Source organism: Etheostoma cragini, chromosome 20 (genome assembly GCF_013103735.1).
Source record: "Etheostoma cragini isolate CJK2018 chromosome 20, CSU_Ecrag_1.0, whole genome shotgun sequence".
Taxonomy (NCBI): domain Eukaryota; kingdom Metazoa; phylum Chordata; class Actinopteri; order Perciformes; family Percidae; genus Etheostoma; species Etheostoma cragini.
In genome coordinates, this window is record NC_048426.1 from 13,662,490 (window position 1) to 13,680,458 (window position 17,969).

Consider the following 17,969-nt stretch of genomic DNA (forward strand, 5'->3'; position numbering starts at 1 on the left):
TGTGAGCGTACCAGGTCTCAACTGGGTGTTGACACGCACCATCAAAACTTTATCAATTTATAACATTGACTAGACAACCGTCAAAGCTCAGCATGATAGTTATGTCATACACATACTTTAGTTTCCCTTTCTGTAGTATTCCCACACAGTACACTGGCTTCTGATGGTGTCTACTGCAGTAGAAGCCTATAGTCACTGCTGAGGGGAAATTCCTTTAGAAATTGGAATTGCAACTTAGATTTTTTTTTAATTAATTAATTAATCAAACAATCAAATAAATAATTTAATATACAAAATGTCTGAACACATAACATACTCATGATATAAAACTAAAGACAAAGAACCTGGGGAGCTTTAACCAGCCTACATTTTCAAAATTGTTATGAATAAATCTTCTGTCAATTGAGAAATCGTTTCAGTACTAAAAAAATGTAAAAGTAAAGAAAGTTTGCACATAACGGAGAGCTGTGGACTAGAAGTCTTACTTAATTAGGAATACCGATGACCGCTTTTGGCTTTAATGTGGTTGATTTCTTTTCTCCCCTTTGTGTCTTTCAGGTCCAATCGTCCAGCGCCAAAATGGGCCTACCTCAGAGGAAAGCGAGGCACAAAGGAGGTAACATTTCAAACCGCTGTCTTTGCACAGAAAAGCAAATATTCATAATATTACAATTCTGAGCATATGGACATTTTAGATGGAAACAGAAAACAAGGCATCATAGTCCTCTTAATTTAAGGACAGTGACTACATGCAGCTACACATTAAGCTTAATCTATTGAAACAGATTGATAGGAAATGACAGTTTATAGACCTGTGACATGCTTCCATTTCATAGAATGATGGAGCAACATCAGATGCAAGCGCACAAGGAGAGGGAGCGACGGACGTCAGGATCAGGTGAGGTTAAACAAACACACTCACACCCGGCTATATAAACACACACAGAAAGCTGCTCTGTAGACTGAAAGCAATCGAAGGCTGCATATCGTATTCTCCTAGCTACACAAGCTTGTTAGAAAAAACTGTCAACAAAAAGAACCTCAGCGCGCACTCCAGCTGTCAACATTCAACATCCTTGCTGAGGAGCAAATTGATATTTGCTTTGCTTTATGTTTTTAATGTGAGAAATTATCAGTGTTTAGTCAGGGTTAGCACAATTTTCTTTCCCAAACCAAACAGGTGGTTTTATCAATATTTAATACCAGAGATTCTAGACCTTGATAAAATAGGTTCCTAGAGGTAAATTCTACACAAAGCACATGTGCAAATGTGCTTTGTGTTGGTGGTCCCCGCCTTAGTTTCAACCACTACTCCCCAGTCTGTATGCCCTTATGCTTTTTTTTATCCATGCACCAGTTAAATGTTCAAGTCTGCCCTTAAATACACATTCAGACTTAAACATCCTGCTTTGTTCCTACTGTTAGTGGCGATATCAGTTACCCCCCCTCTCCCCGCAACATGCTCTGCTGCCATCTCTTTCTTCCAGCTACTGTTGGGGGGAAATGCCATATGCTTTCTGATCATGGCTCAGTCATGTTGCATTCTGCTGCTTGTTCTTTTTATGATATTTTGATTCTTTCTTATTTGCTATTGGCTTCCGTTTTTTTAATTGCTCCTGATTTTTCTCATCTTTACTTGCTTGGTTGCTCAGTTGGTTGCTTTTCATACTTCTCACGTTTTTCTCTTTTCTGTTTTCCTTTGTTTGTTGCCCTCCTTCGTCCTTCTCTTCGTTTGCATCTCCTCCTTCTGTCTCTCCTCTCTGTCTTTCTCTCTTTGCCTTGTCACAGTTGTTTCCACTCTCCAATATAAAGTGTCCACCCCTCCCACCCACCCAGACACTCCTCCTGAGTACAGACAGTACAGAGCTAGCACACTGCCACCCTCCTACGCCCGCGTGGCCTCCTCCTCTCCTCCCTCTTCCTCCTCCTCCTCTCCTTGTCAGGAGAAAGAGGTGGGGGCTGCTAGGGACAGGGCCCAGCTCTCGTCCCAGCTCTCCACCTCACTCGCCTCAGCCTTTTCCCCAGTCCAGGCAGGAGTGACCACCCAGGGCCGGCAGGTCCGTCAGATCCCACTGTCTCCTCCCACAGCAGCTCGCCACCTACACCTTCAACAACAACAGCAGCAACAAGACATCATGCTCCCCCCCAAACACGGCACCTGGTCCGCCTCCCATTTGCAGCACATGTATGCCCAGTTGCCCCCTTCCGCCTCCCCTCCTGTTATGATGGCTATGCCTGTGAAGCAGGGTCAGCCCCCCCTGCCGTTGGCTCACCCTCTACCGCCCGTAAGCACTAGGATGAAGCCCCCACCTCTTGACCCAAACACCGTGTCTGGCCATCACCAGTACCCCCAGCACCAGCCCCACCCTCACTCCAATGGCCAGCCAGATGGCTCCTACTCTCCTCATTCTCAGCATCTGCCACTCACTCCACAGTTCTGCGAGGCCGTGCCTTTGCCTCCTCTGATAGGTCAGACAGCCACAGGCTCAGCCCCCAGCCACCAGCCCCAGTACCCATCCACCTTCCACCCTCAGCAGCAACTGCATCCGCAACAACAACAACAACAGCAGCAGGTGTACCACCAGCAGGCCCAGCCCCCCACCTCCTCCTCCTCACCCCCCTCTTACACTGCCATGTCTGATGGGGGCTCACCCAAGAAGACCCCTTCCCCTGTCCCCCACCAGTCCCCCATGGTCAGCAGCAGTAAGTATGAGGAGGAGAGTGGAGGAGGTAGTCTCTTAGCAGTAGGATGTAGGATGTGTGTGTGTGTGTGTGTGTGTGTGTATGTGCGTGCGTGCGTGCGTGCTCACTGAATGCACCATACCCATAATGCTACACGAGAGCACGAAAAAGGCATGTGTCATATGCACACACAAAAATCAGCACTTAAAGCCCTTATACACCAACAGTCTACCTCTACACAGGCGTCTTCACTTATATTGTCTGATTAGATCTGTTCTTATCAAATAGTATTTAATATAAGAGTATTTAAACATACATGCTCTATTTGATCCGTATGTTGCACCTTATTTTGTCATCAAAGTCACATTTTCGTCACATGGTTGCAGGAAGGGACTGTTCTGTGAAAGGATGCTATGCAGACTTAAGTAATTTGTTGCGTTAAGCTGTCTTAGATTTTGTTTGATATTAGTTTTTAAAAGAGTGTTCACTTGTAACTGTATTACCTTGAGATAATGATGTAAGTTTGATACCACACTAAAATTAAAATAGGTCAATGGCTGCCTGTAAAGGACAAAATATAAAAACTTTATTTAACTGTATTTAATCTGCCAATTTACCAAATATCAAATATTATTATAATATAAATAACACTCCCCATGAATACCTCAGTGTGTAATCATTTGCTGTGCTGCACAGTGGCCAGCAGTCTCAGTAAGCGGTTGTTAGGTGTTTGTTATACAGTGAGTGTGTAGCACATCATTCCTCAAACAGTTTTCAAACAATCTTCCCAGGGGCATAAAAGGTCAGTCAAGCCATACAGCCATTAACCTATATGGAAATGTGCCCCTCCCAGGCCCCCCTGTCTCTGCAGGTCACCCATCTATGCTTTCTGTGGCACCTCCTCCATCTGCAGTTCCACCACCCATGGCTGGTCCTCCAGCCCCACCACCGCCACCAGGTCCACCACCCCCAATGGCGGTGCCCCCACCCATGCCCCCTCCACTGCCCACTGGTGGAGGGCCGCCCGGGGGCCCGCCTGGGGCCCAGCACCAACCCTCAGGACTGGCTGCAGCACTGGCTGGAGCCAAATTACGTAAAGTCCAAAGGGTGAGCCTCCATGGTTAAAGCTTAGGAGATCCAGTCTTTCTAGTTCTACTTCATCAGTAGAGTTGAAGCCGTCTTATTTGTGTATTTTATGGAGTAATGGGTTGAAGACACATAGAGCGCCCGGTTCTCAGTCCAGAAATGGCAACCCATTTGGTAATGTGTTCTTCAGGATGAGAGCAGTCCGCCTGGGTCTGGTGGCAAAAGTGACTCCAATCGTTCTAGTGGTGGCAGTGGAGGTGGTGGGGAGGGACTGATGCAGGAAATGAATGCCTTACTAGCTCGCAGGTAAAACAGCTACACAAACAAACGCACCAGTCACATTTCCCTTGAATTAATCATGTAGAGAGACATAAAAAGTCAGAGAGTCAGCCATTCTATCCCATATCATACTAACGTTTTCATTTTGGTCTTTCTTGTTCTGCTTTACTTGCAGTAAATGTTCATCTTAATAAGGAAATAAACTCTAGTATTTTATCCATGTCTCAATCTTTCTGCACCAGTTACTGAATTATTTGTATGCGCAACTAACTGTTTGCTCATGTACTCACCTCTCATAGACGGAAAGCTTCAGAGAAACCTGATGAAGTAAGTATTGTGCCTTTAACAGTTTGACATTTTTGGAAAAATGTAATGTCAATGTTAGATGAGAATATTGATATCACTCTCATGTCTGTTTGTTGAATATGGAGCTGGAGCCTGTTAGCTTAGCATAAATACTAGAAACTGGGGCAAACAGCTGATCTAGGTCTCTCCAGAGGTAACAAAAATCCACCTAAAGCTCACTAATTTTATAGTTATTCTGGGGTCATGTGCTAGATGATTGCTTAATCAGGCACAGTTTCTAAAAAATAGTTCAACAGAATTAGGGAGCTTTTGAGGTGGTGGTAGACAGATTGTGTTACCTTCAGACGGAGCAAGCACATGCCATTTCAAATCTCTGTGCCAAGCTAAGCTAATAAGCAATTGGCGGTGGCTATATATATTTAACAAGTAGTACATAAATAAAATATATATTTGAGAGCGGTCTGTACTCATCATAATAAGTCTATTTCCCAAAATGTTGAACTATTTCTTTAAGATCTTAAATGCAACCTCTTTGGGAAATGTAACCAAGGGTGGTTTCCCATTGTGTAGTGATAATTAATGTCTCTCCTGCAGGATGACTCCAGTGGCAGAGGGCCAGGTCAACAGAACTCAACAGGTAGAAAACAAAGCGTCATAAGTGTATAGCATTAGTCCCATAAAGCTACAAGTTAGATGATAGAAGAAGATATATTCTGCTCTGCATTATAGCCTGCTGTTTCAGAGTTTTTTTTAATTTATGTAATTTATTATAACCCTCTCACCAGATGCTCTAAAGAAGCCATGGGAACGATCCAACTCTACAGAAAAGTCCTCACTGGTGTCCAGGTCTGTGAATAAGAGGAGGAGTAAAGGAAGTATGATCTGAATACAGTATAGCAAACCTCCAGCATTAACAACAGGGATAAATCATGAATTTCAACCTTTGCACTGCTGGCACTGGTGCAAATAACAGAAATAAAATATATTGATTTAGATGTAGATTCTCTAAATTGTGGTTATGTTTAACAAAAAAAACTTTTAAGAACACATAATCCTCAAATATGCTCACCCACAGTGTATTCTTTTGTGTTGCAGAGTGAGACCCATCGGCAGCACTAGTGAATCAGACACAGAATTGGACAGGATGAAACAGGTTGGTATCAGCAGCGTGTTTTACTATGTTTTACTTGTATGGATTTAGTACTTTGTAGATTAACGATTTTTCCCACCCTGCAATGTGGAACTCACAATCAGGTTCTGTGTTGCAGGAAATTTTGGATGAAGTTGTACGCGAGTTGCATAAAGTGAAAGATGAAATCATAAATGGTAAGCGACACAGTGCTTGTAAAGTTTATTGTAGTATCCAAGAGCATAAATCATGTATAATCTTTAATCTTTTCCACTCACTAGTTGTTAGAGGTCCCTGGCAGGAAAATGTTACTGATCCTAACATGAAAAAGCTTGTTGACTCCATAATACTTTCCCTGCTAAATAACAGGTTCTCGCTCACTCACTCAAACACGTCTGTTTACAATGTCAAATGTAAAAGAAATTCTAAACTGTATGTATTCCTAACGTCTTTATTTTCTAGCCCTCCTTCCCTTTCCATAAGAACCCATTCTTAATAACTTGCCTGTAAAAATAAAGGTGAAATGAAAAATGTAACAAATTGTAATTCCATTTTCCCACACATTTGATACAAACAAATACATAACTGAAAATGTATAAGTGCAAGTTTTTGCTGAGGAAATGTTCACTTAAATGGGTTTTTCTTGTAGCCATCAGACAAGAAATCGGCAGAATCGGTACATCCTAATCTTATCCGAGCAACAGTAGGAGGAAAGCAAGAGGAGGAGCTGGAGGAGGATGGACATGCAGATGCACAGACGCGAGGACCAGAGGAATGTTCTCTCAATGTTTCTGTGACCTAGCAACACCATGATGCAAGTTGCAGAGATGTTGTGCCAACATTTGAGTCTGCTGGACAGCGAAAATTAAAGATACCGAGTAAGGTTAATGAGACACAAGAGCAGCAGAAACAGAGGGAGGATAAAGAAAGATTAAAGGACTGACAAACTGAAACAGAGGATGACAGATAAATTGAGGGAAGGACGGACATTTGTGCTGAGTTTGGTGTTGTGGTCCTCTCTGTGCACCTATAGACTCAGTCAGCCCAGTGTTGCAACTCTTTGTTCTCTGTTCAGTGCAATTCTTAAGAAGAAAATATTTTTGTTTTCTAAGTTTTTACTGTTTTATTATTTAAAAACTGTGGTGATAATGATGCTATTGATGAGTATTTTATTGATATAGAAGGACAAAGGAATCTTGCACACCATTTATGTCAGCCTTTTATATTTTCTATCATTCTTTTTAGTTTATCCCTAACTTTTTCTTATTAACGAGCACAATATGGGCATAACGGTGCTGCAGACTCACCTGCCCTCAACTGGCATTTTTAAACAATCAGAAAAAACAGGCTTTTTATTACCTTGTTCATACTGGTGTTGGGTGTGTCTAATCTTTTCTCTCCAGACACGTTGCAAAACATGTTAATGTTTGAACCACAATTAGCCACTTCACTTACCTCTTTCCTTCATATCCAAGGTCTTAAAATATTGCAAATAAGAAATTAATTATTTGGCAATTAATCAAATAACACACAATAACAGTCTGCACTACAACGCCAGTGTGACCGTGGTACATGTTTTTCTCTACCTGTTCAGATGTGCTAGATAATTGAAACTTGGGGATCATTCACATAACAGGCAGATAACTTGAAATGTGCCTCCTGGTTTTACCTAGATATAAAACAATGTAGTACTACCTTTTAGACATCCTATGGTTTGTGATCCTCCCAAGTATGCATGAAACCCCCATCTCTATGGATTCATTTTTTATTTAATTTGGGGAAGAAGAAAAAATACAAACGGTGGTACATTTATTATAGTGGTTTGTTTCCTTGAAGATTCCCCTTTTTATATATGAAATGTTGAATTTGATAATGGTAGCAATGTGAAAATAATACGGGGGGTTGCTCTGATAATATGCAAATCTAACCTAGATAAGAATGTGCAGAAAGTGAATGGTAGGCCTACGTGATGGTAGCTAAATGTGTCTTTGAAGGAAGGATTCGGTTGAATATCGGTTGTTGCATCCTATCCACTCTGTCTGCTCTCAACTACGTAATGATTTAAAAGCTGGAAGTAAATTCATTCAAACAAAAGCAATCAACGTGTCAACCATCTAAACGCTGTGTGTGTGTGTGTGTGTGTGTGTGTGTGTGTGTGTGTGTGTGTGTGTGTTGTAGAAAGTTTACATGGTTTTGGGGAATGTTTTAATTAGTGCTGTCAGTTATTTATGTGCACGCTTTATTAACGGCGTTAATTTTAACCCATTTTAACAGCATCGATTTTTTTATGTCAAGATTAATGTTCTTTTTGGCCAAGAAAACTTTGTAGTTTTTTTTTTCCACATGCTGATGCTACAACTAGTAACGTTAAAAAGACTACAACAACACACCGGATCTAGCTAGAGCGGAAACAAAACAACCAAAGAGCCGGCCAAAGAGTAGTAACGTTACCTTTTGAGTGGATAGCAAGTGCGAGACGCCGAAATGGATGCCAATAAGATTCTGAATGGAAAGTTTACTTTTTAAAAGTTGCCAAATGGTTCCATTGACAGCCCAAGGGATCTGTGAGTTTTGTTTTTGTGAACTGAGCTATCATCGTAGCAGGTCCAATCTGTGATACCATTGATGGCTAAGCACACAGCTGATGTGAATTACCCCCCCTCCCCTCGTCAAAGTATTTTTTTCACCCTTTTGATGGACAGTGTTACATTGTGTGAGAGATTATTTGCTCAAAGAGAGAATGTTACATGGGAAATTGAACACTACGGTAGGCTGTTTTTTCCATAAAAAAAACAAAAACATTTGCATAAAGCAAGCCACAGACTTTTCCATATTGATAAGAGCATTAAAATGAGAAACAAATGATGGGACAAAAAGAATAAGGGCCATTTGGAATAGATAAAAATGTGATTGTGGTTAATTGCAAGTTAATTACATTTGTGATAAATGTTTTTATTAAATTTGTAATAATATATTAATTAAAAGAAATAGTATAATAAATCATTTGACAGCACGAATGTTAGTTAAAAAAAAGGTCACATCTGGTTACCACAAAAAAGAAATTAAAACCAACCACAAAGTCATATTCTCCATAGCTTCTTAAACCGATCCCTTTTTTATATATTTAGTACAATCATTTAAATAGAAACAACAATCACGCTAATCAATCACAACACAGATTAAGCTGTACATACAAGTGGTTGGACAAAATAAACACCATACAATACCTCTGTAGTAAATACTAAATTGGTTAAGCTTGTAATGTATAAATAAATACAAATCAGAAGTCTTGATTTACTGTAGTTTGTGGAGGACCAGTAGCCACAAGAAGACTCACTAACTGAGATTTGCTGAGCAACATGAAATGGCCACTAAGTTCTTTCCCTGACTGAAGTTTTTAAATAACTAATGTTTTTGCATCATAAGGTGATTTATTTTGTCCACTCCCCGTAGATTTAATCAAACAGTTTACAGCATGATGGAGCTGCAAACAAGCAGAATTGGTTTCACTGATGAAAAAGGCTCTTCTTACTGAAAGGTAAGTTTCAATGCTTTTTTTCCACCTCAGCACTGTTCTGCATAAAGGATTCTAAATTAATTTAGGTAATCTAACAGGCTTTGTGTGCCTTTTATTTCACATTCAGAAATTCAGAAGACGTAATGCTTGGAGGCAGAAAAAGAAAGTGCAATCTCTATCAAACCTAATGAGAATGTGTGTGACCTTTGTCCTATGAGGATTTTTTTCTGTTGAAATATTAGTTTCTCATCTTTTTGCCATTCTCAGAACCTTCTGGATACAAGGAAATGTCATCACTGTGTCACAAAGATGGGCCATCTGTTTATAGCAGGGAACAAAACCATTTAGCTGTCTCTGAATTCTCTTCCAATTTCCATGCACTGTGTATGTATGCAACTGAAATGTACACATTCATTTTTCCTCTAGTAACTCAAGCACAGGATTGATTTAAGATGCGCCAACATGTTAGAATGTTTACATACAGCAACATCCACACCCCTCATGGAGGATATTAGTCATTTAAACTAGAGAACATAATGACATTTTATAGTCCATAGATTGTTAACAGCAAAAAAATCACATTCCTGGTCAAGGGGAAACATCACAGATTTATTCCTGCTTGCTAAGCTTGTAGTACCGTTTGATTCTAGTGTATGGGCCGATGCTGTCGTCGAAAACAAAGTCCCATAACACCCGGATCCAGGAAGTGTGTTGAGGTAATGAGTCGTAATATTCTGCAGCAATTTTCTTGACCTGCCAATAAATAAACATCAGATGTAAAATAGAGAACGCGTAAAACATTTTTTTTTTAAGAATATCAATGCACACACACACACACACACACACACACACACCTACCTATGTGTATTCATGCGTAAACATACATGTGTACATTTGCAGTTGTATAGTACTAGGTACTCGGACAGAGGTAATTTAACTTGTCACCTTATTGTAGTATGGAAATCTATCACTATCATACACAGACACTAAATCTGATAGAAAGCTGACATTTCACTGCTTTGTTCAACAAGAAAGCACATTGCAGTTTCTCTCGTATAGGCCTTGTATTTTCTTTTAAAATACAGCCTGCCACTGAACACTGGCGATCCGAGCTGTTTACACAGATGAAACTGATTCCAAGTCAGAACAAAAATAGCTCATAAGAAATTTCCAACTAGCAGTTTATTAAAAGTAGTTGTCAGTTGTGTCAAAAGGTATCCCACTTTGATTCCCCTCATGCTCTGTTAGAAGAACAGCAGTTATTCAGTTACAAAGGCTGGCCTTTCATCTGATAAATATTTGCAGTTGATATGATTGGAAAAAAGTGACATGTGGCTTTTGCTGATACCCTTTTCTTTAGATTCTGAAAGACAGGAGGGGCGTGTCTTATCTGCCCAGACCTTGTGAAAAATCGGAGTCCAAACAAGACCCCTATTGGAAAGTTGGTCATGATATAAATAATTATATTACTTATTATTAGGTAACACAGTCTCACCTGAGGAAGCTTACTGCCAGGTATGCTGGGGAAGTCATGGTGCTCCATGTGATATCCAACATTGAAGGTGATCCAGTTCAGTGCTCCATAGTAAGAATATGTCTCATGTCCCTTCAGGAACATGTAATGCTCCGCTATGAAATGTCCAGAGATAGGATGCAGTCCCAAACACAGGATAGAACCTGCAATGAGGTAAACAATGGGCTTCAGCCCCCACATGTAGTAGATAATTAAGTCCGCTGTGAACTGAACAGCTGCATTAAGGATCTCCAGCTGACCCACTGGTTTAGGATTGACTACCAAAGGGCGAAGGGCGTAGAAGAAGGGCTGGAGGAAGAGCCAGAGGACCTTCCTGGCTGGGGTGCAGAAGAACCATCCCTCAATGTCCGTAGGGATGTCAACATCTAGCTGGTCGCCACCAAGATACCGATGGTGGTCAATGTGGTACTTCTTAAAGGAGGCAGAGTAAGGCAGCCCGATGGGCAGATTGGCCCACATGGCAAACCAGCGGTTCCACTTTGCTAACTTGTTCCCGAAGGCCACATTGTGAGAGATGTCGTGGATGGCCAGGGTCAGGGAGTGGTTAATGCAGCCGCCGAAGGCGTAAGCCCAGAAGATGATCCACTTCCAGGAGAGGTCTTGAACCAGGTAGCAGGCCAGGAGCTGGGTCAGGACCATGCCTGATACCACCCACTTCAGCTGGGGGTCCGGACCCATCAGGGATTTGATCTCTGGATATTTAGCTGAAGAAGGAAGTGGGAAGTGCACAAGGGGGTTAAAAAGGTCAAAGAGAAACAAAAGATAGGCGGTTGAGAAGCAGAAGATAGTAAAAGAAACCAAATTAAGAAAAAGGAAATGGAGTGGAGGAAGTGAATTTGTAAAAAAAAAAAAGAACATTAAAACATGAATTGGAAAAATGATCATTAAAAACCCTGTCATGAATACAGCAGTTTTACACGACTGTCATTTTTAAAAGCTTGATCTCAACTTATCACTTTGTGGAACCGTGACAGTGCAATCCACAGAACACAATCAAGCATGTTGTATGATGCCAGCCCTTCTAGTGGAAGGGACCTGTTGACAAATATTTTTTTTTAAATTGGCAGGAGGTGTTTTGCTTAGGGAGATGAAACAGAGAGAATAATGGACTCATTAGGACGTTCACCTTCTGATGTGTTACACTTGCCAGACCTTACAGCCTAAATTCATCCAAACTGCAGGATCACAGAGGTTAAAGATAAAAAGGAAGCTATGTTCCAAGATTGCTCATGCAAATCTGGCCTGCGTCTATGCTTTCAGCTCACTTGTGTAAATCCCCAATGCAAATTGGGCTCGCTGTGGTAAGTAAAAATGGTTTTAGTTTGGAATTTCCACTGCATGCAGGTCTCTTGCCATGTTATGTGCTATCTTTAAGTGACATGTAGACCTCCCACAGGGCATAAAGTTAAATCAATAACCAGACATTGTAAAAGACATAGTTAAATCAGGTTACAGCTGCCTCCCTGCTGCTTGATATTAACTCCACCATGCCAGAGAGACAAGTCATTCCAGTTTGGGTCATATAACTCATCAGCCTCAAGCTTAAACTAATGGTGATCTAGAACTATCGACCATCCGGCAGCATCACAATCATTCATCGCCCGTGTGACCTCTACTGTAATGGTAGACGATGATGTAACATTTATAACACGCAAGGTTAGCGAAAACATGCTGGAGACATGTCAAACAATACAACATAAAACCACTTGTCAATCAAAATATCCCACGTGATATTGTAAAAAGGAAATGAGGCTCAAGGTAACCTGTAACACTTGACACTCCCATCCCTCTGCCTCTCCCATCAGGGCAGGGCAGAGGATATAAGAAAAAACAATTTAATAATTCAAAGCTCAGTCGAGTGAAACAACCCATCGCCTTGTAGATTTTTTTACACCTGAGCAACCATGCCACTGGTGGACGACCCGGATCAAATGTAGACTACAGCATTAGGTTCACTTGTTCGTCTAAACTGTTTGCAATTGAAGTACATAGACTAATAGATCCGATTACCAAAGGTGACTGCTCTTAAAAAAAAGATTTATATATTATGCTCTTGAATGAATCAACTAATGACAACAGACGTAGTTTAAGCTGTTTGTTGAATAAAAGCTCCTTTTTCCAGGGATCCTCCCAGATTCCCCCGACTCCCACAAAGCCTTTCTTCTCACTTTACACATAACATTGCATCTGTGTTTGTCATAAGCAAGGAATGTGTCTAGTTACCTAGCAAGCACTGGATCATTGTCAACTGCACCTGCTATACATATGCTGTCATTGTCTCCCAAGTCCGAGAAAAAGATTCAAGACTGGTTTACACAAAAGAAGAGGTGATAGCAAATCCCAATATGTATGAAACCCTCACATTCACTAGGCTACTTTTACTCACTTAAGATATGCAGTTTTCCAGGGAGTTCGAAAGAATAGTTCTACTTGGGCTTAAAAAGAAATGTGTAACTTCCATTGAAGTGAATTGGTCATAATTGTGATTATCTTGTTAGCTTTGACCGGTTCACTGTTAAGTGATTGCTCGTTAAACTGCCTAAACAGGTTCAACCGCCTAAGATCTTGGGAAACAATGTTGTTGTAGTCCCGGGGGAAAAAAACGTACGCTATGTATTACACAAACTAACCAGGAATTAAACTTAACAGATTTCTACTGTTGACAAAGCTTTTTATATTCTAGGCCTACCATTTCTTACCCAGAATTTCTTTCCTTCTTGAAGTGTGCGGTTGGTCATCGTAGACCCATTCAAAGTCGCCTCTTCCACCTGTCTTTCCCATGACTATCCGTTCTCTGCCTGAGGTAACCAGCTCTGCGGCATTATGTGTGTCACCAAACCTTGACAGTATCGGGGCACACCCACTTACACAAGCTGCAGGTGTGAGGTGAGATGCCAAACTCCTCCCCCGAGCCGAGGGAGGGACGTCGGCTGCTCTGCTGCCCAGCATCCCAACAACTGGATCTTTACAACCTTTTACGGTGGCCGACACGGACAAACGCCCTGCAAACTGCAGAAAACACATCTTTCACGAAAAAACAACAGTGTTAATGCTAGTTTTTTTATAGGCTACATTTTCGAGGGATAACATGAATGCTGAAATTCAAAAAGGATTCTATTGAAAAAGAAATAAAACACAGGCCACATGGAGTCCAGACAGGTATTTGTTCTACAAATAAGACGACTTATTACCGCCGAGGAGGACAGGGTTTTGTCTCGGATTGCTGGCTTGTTTGTTTGTCGCCCACAGTCTGTCAGCAGGATTAGTAAAAACTACTGGCTCGATTTCATGAAACTTGGTGGAAGGGCGTAGCACGGGACAAACCAATAACTGATGTATGTATCGTTTTTTTTACAGTCTGGGAAGAGCCCATTACAATGTGGAGCGGATCTGAATCACGGGGCAAATGCAAATTATTTTTGACGGGCATTACCAGTGGTGCTGCGGCTTTATGGGTAGCTCTGTATGTGGATTTTGTCCAAATATTTTTTCTTTTTTAATTCTCACATAGCCTACTGTAGGCTAACATAACTTTTTAGGACATAGGCCTATATGACTTTTTCGTGACATACTATACCACAACATTTTTTCATAGCATACTATAATATGAAATGTTTATGACATTTTTTATGACATTCTTTATGCTATGATTTTTCTATGACTTTTGTCGACAGATTATTCTATGACTTTTATAGCCCTAGTAAAATATGATTTTTTTTACTTTTTCGAAATACTCTGTAGTGTACTATGACTTCTTATATGTATGACATGGCATACAAAACCAAAGGCTGGCTGAAGCCGGGCTGTTAGAACACTACTTGGAGAGTCTGCAAAGAATGAGTGAAATTATAATATGACATTTTAATTAAAAAATACTATGAAGTTTTTTATGACATACCTTTTCATTGCATACTAGACCGTAAATTGTTTCATGACCTACTGTATGTCATGGCATTCTATAGATTAGAAGACAGGCTGTTAGTAGTAGTAGTAGGAATACCAAAAATGTCATAGTATGATATTTTTGGAAATACTATGACTTTTATCAACCTTTTTTTTCAACATACACATACGCATGCTCTTTGGGGAATTGCTAGAATTGTTGTGACTATAAATTATAGAATGTAGTTTACTCTATCTGTAAAATGTCTTGAGATGACGGTTTTTATTGTTACGGAACGGCACTGGAGGTTGGACCCAAAACAGATGACGACACAGGATATACAATAAAGTGATTTAATACATTGAAACTATACAATAATTGTGCAGGTGACAACAGGAGGGGCGTGCATCCAGAAGATCCAGTGGTGAGTGGTGGGTACAGTGTGCTCTCCAGAGCGTGCCCAGTGACTTGGTGACGATGACCACGTGTTGGGAAATCCTCCAGAGTCCAACAAACAATTTGAGCCTGAATCCAATCTTTGTAATCAGCGACGAGTGAGACTGTACAATCTTTTTTAACATACTATACTTTGACTTTTTTTATAACTTTTTCAACACAGAATACTATGACTTCTTTAGAACTTTTTTCAACATACTATACTATGACTTTTTTTCGATGACTATGACTTTTATCACTTTTGTGGACTATACTATGCCTAGACTTTTTGACATACTATACAAAAATGTTATATCACTTTTTTCATCATACTATACTATGACTTTTTTGTAAACATACTTGCCAGTTGAAGTTGAACAAGCCAAAAAATACCGAGTATGAATTTGGATCTCCGGAGCACGTGCATGTTTAGTGCGTTTGTTTACTAAAATTGTGAATATCCCCTTGCTGGATAAATAAAGGCATGTCTTTTTTTCAACATACTAGACAATCCCTTTTTTCGACAGACTGTTTTATCACTTTGTACTTTAGTACTTTGACATACTATGACATTTTTATCCCTTTTCTTATCATACTATAACTATTACTTTTTTGACATATTATAACTTTTTACCACTTTTTTGACATACTATATACTATGACTTTTTATCACTTTTTTTGACATACTATACTATGACTTTTTTATCATTTTTTTTAGATTCTATACTATGACTTTTCTAACTTTTTTCAAAATAATATACAATGACTTTTTTATCACTTTTTTCGACATACTATACTATGACTTTTTTATAACTTTTCTAAACATATTAGACTATCACTTTTTGACATACTATATACTATGACTTTTTATCACTTTTTTTGACATACTATACTATGACTTTTTTATTACTTTTTTCAACATACTATACTATGACTTTTTTATCACTTTTTTTGACATACTATAGTATGACTATTTTATCAGTGTTTCAACATACTATGACTTTTTTATCACTTTTTTGACATACTATAGCATGACTTTTTTATCACTTTATTCAACATACTATACTATGACTTTTTTATAACTTTTCAACATACTATACTATGACTTTTTTTATCACTTTTCTCAACATTCTAGACTATCACTTTTTTGACATACTATATACTATGACTTTTTATCACTTTTTTTGACATACTATACTAAGACTTTTTTATCATTTTTTTTAGATTCTATACTATGACTTTTCTAACTTTTTTCAACATACTATACTATGACTTTTTTTATTACTTTTTTCGACATACTTTACTATGACTTCTTTGTAACTTTTTTTCAACATACTATACTATGACTTTTTTTATCACTTTTTCCGAAATGCTATACTTTTTTCGACATAGACTCTATGACTTTTTTATCACATTTTTCGACATACTATACTATGACTTTTTATTCACTTTTTTTGACATACTATAGTATGACTATTTTATCACTTTTTCAACATACTATGACTTTTTATAACTTTTCACATACTATACCATGACTTTTTTATAACTTTTTTTGACATACTATACTATGACTTTTTTATAATTTTTTTTGAGATGCTATACTCTGACTTTCATAACTTTTTAGAACATACTATACTATGACTTTTTTTATTACTTTTTTCGACATACTATACTATGACTTCTATGTAACTTTTTTCCGACATACTATACTATGACTTTTATATAACTTTTTCCGAAATGCTATACTTTTTTCGACATGGACTACTATGACTTTTTAATCACATTTTTCGACATACTATACTATGACTTTTTTATCACTTTTTTTGACATACAATAGTATGACTATTTTATCAGTGTTTCAACATACTATGACTTTTTTATCACTTTTCAACATACTATACCATGACTTTTGTATAACTTTTTTCAAAATAATGTACTATGACTTTTTTATCACTTTATTCGACATACTATACTATGACTTTTTCATAACTTTTCGACATACTATACTATGACTTTTTTTTATCACTTTTCTCAACATTCTAGACTATCACTTTTTTGACATACTATATACTATGACTTTTTATCATTGTTTTTGACATACTATATACTATGACTTTTTATCATTGTTTTTGACATACTATACTATGACTTTTTTACCATTTTTTTTAGATTCTATACTATGACTTTTCTAACTTTTTTCAACATACTATACTATGACTTTTTTATTACTTTTTCCGACATACTTTACTATGACTTCTTTGTAACTTTTTTCAACATACTATACTATGACTTTTTTATCACTTTTCTCAACATATTAGACTATCACTTTTTTGACATACTATATACTATGACTTTTTATTAATTTTTTTGACATACTATACTATGACTTTTTTATAATTTTTTTTTAGATGCTCTTCTATGACTTTCATAACTTTTTTCAACATACTATACTATGACTTTTTTTATTACTTTTTTCGACATACTATACTATGACTTTTTTTATTACTGTTTTCGACATACTATACTATTACTTTTTATTCACTTTTTCCGACATACTATAGAATTACTTTTTTAACATTGTTTCAACATACTATGACTTTTTTATCACTTTTCAACATACTATACCATGACTTTTGTATAACTTTTTTCAAAATAATGTACTATGACTTTTTCAGAACTTTTCGACATACTATACTATGACTTTTTTTATCACTTTTCTCAACATTCTAGACTATCACTTTTTTGACATACTATATACTATGACTATTCTATCACTTTTTCAACATACTATGACTTTTTATAACTTTTCACATACTATACCATAACTTTTTTATAACTTTTTTCGACATACTATACTATGACTTTTTATCACTTTTCTCAACATATTAGACTATCACTTTTTTGACATACTACATACTATGACTTTTTATCAATTTTTTTGACATACTAACTTCTGTGACTTTCATAACTTTTTTCAACATACTAAACTATGACTTTTTTTATTACTTTTTTCGACATACTATACTATGACTTCTTTGCAACTTTTTTCGACATACTATAGAATTACTTTTTTATCACTTTTCTCAACATACTAGACTATTACTTTTTTGACTTAATT

At 38.1% G+C, this 17,969-nt stretch overlaps 2 protein-coding genes across 6 annotated transcripts in view; one reads left to right on the forward strand and one right to left on the reverse strand.

Moving 5' to 3' along the window:
- The window catches only part of evla (Enah/Vasp-like a), a 33,980-nt gene extending 26,400 nt beyond the window's left edge, over positions 1 to 7,580 (forward strand). For 4 of the 5 annotated variants that reach the window (XM_034858791.1, XM_034858789.1, XM_034858788.1 and 1 more), the window contains 11 exons: positions 559 to 616; positions 837 to 898; positions 1,789 to 2,703; positions 3,536 to 3,789; positions 3,959 to 4,074; positions 4,347 to 4,374; positions 4,948 to 4,990; positions 5,139 to 5,199; positions 5,449 to 5,506; positions 5,622 to 5,679; positions 6,132 to 7,580. In XM_034858791.1, the coding sequence (XP_034714682.1) occupies positions 559 to 616; positions 837 to 898; positions 1,789 to 2,703; positions 3,536 to 3,789; positions 3,959 to 4,074; positions 4,347 to 4,374; positions 4,948 to 4,990; positions 5,139 to 5,199; positions 5,449 to 5,506; positions 5,622 to 5,679; positions 6,132 to 6,169 (1,691 nt within the window). In that variant the 3' untranslated portion in view covers positions 6,170 to 7,580. The remainder of the gene's footprint in view (positions 1 to 558; positions 617 to 836; positions 899 to 1,788; positions 2,704 to 3,535; positions 3,790 to 3,958; positions 4,075 to 4,346; positions 4,375 to 4,947; positions 4,991 to 5,138; positions 5,200 to 5,448; positions 5,507 to 5,621; positions 5,680 to 6,131) is intronic. The other variant, XM_034858793.1, reaches the window with a different exon arrangement.
- A 985-nt stretch (positions 7,581 to 8,565) lies between these two features.
- On the reverse strand, positions 8,566 to 13,406 carry degs2 (delta(4)-desaturase, sphingolipid 2). Its single transcript, XM_034858851.1, has 3 exons — positions 13,233 to 13,406; positions 10,495 to 11,237; positions 8,566 to 9,752 (listed from the first exon to the last, which is right to left on the reverse strand). The coding sequence occupies exons 1-3, from the start codon at positions 13,312 to 13,314 to the stop codon at positions 9,609 to 9,611; spliced, it is 969 nt and encodes a 322-aa protein (XP_034714742.1). The 5' UTR covers positions 13,315 to 13,406; the 3' UTR covers positions 8,566 to 9,608.
- Between the last annotated feature and the right edge of the window lie 4,563 nt (positions 13,407 to 17,969).

Excerpts from the sequence above, each read along its gene's own strand:
- degs2 (XM_034858851.1), bottom strand. The coding sequence starts at position 13,314 with ATGGGAAAGACAGGTGGAAGAGGCGACTTTGAATGGGTCTACGATGAC. Across the intron at positions 11,238-13,232 it reads AAGAAGGAAAGAAATTCTGG|CTAAATATCCAGAGATCAAA; the intron begins GTAAGAAATGGT and ends TTCCTTCTTCAG. Across the intron at positions 9,753-10,494 it reads CTGGCAGTAAGCTTCCTCAG|GTCAAGAAAATTGCTGCAGA; the intron begins GTGAGACTGTGT and ends ATTTATTGGCAG.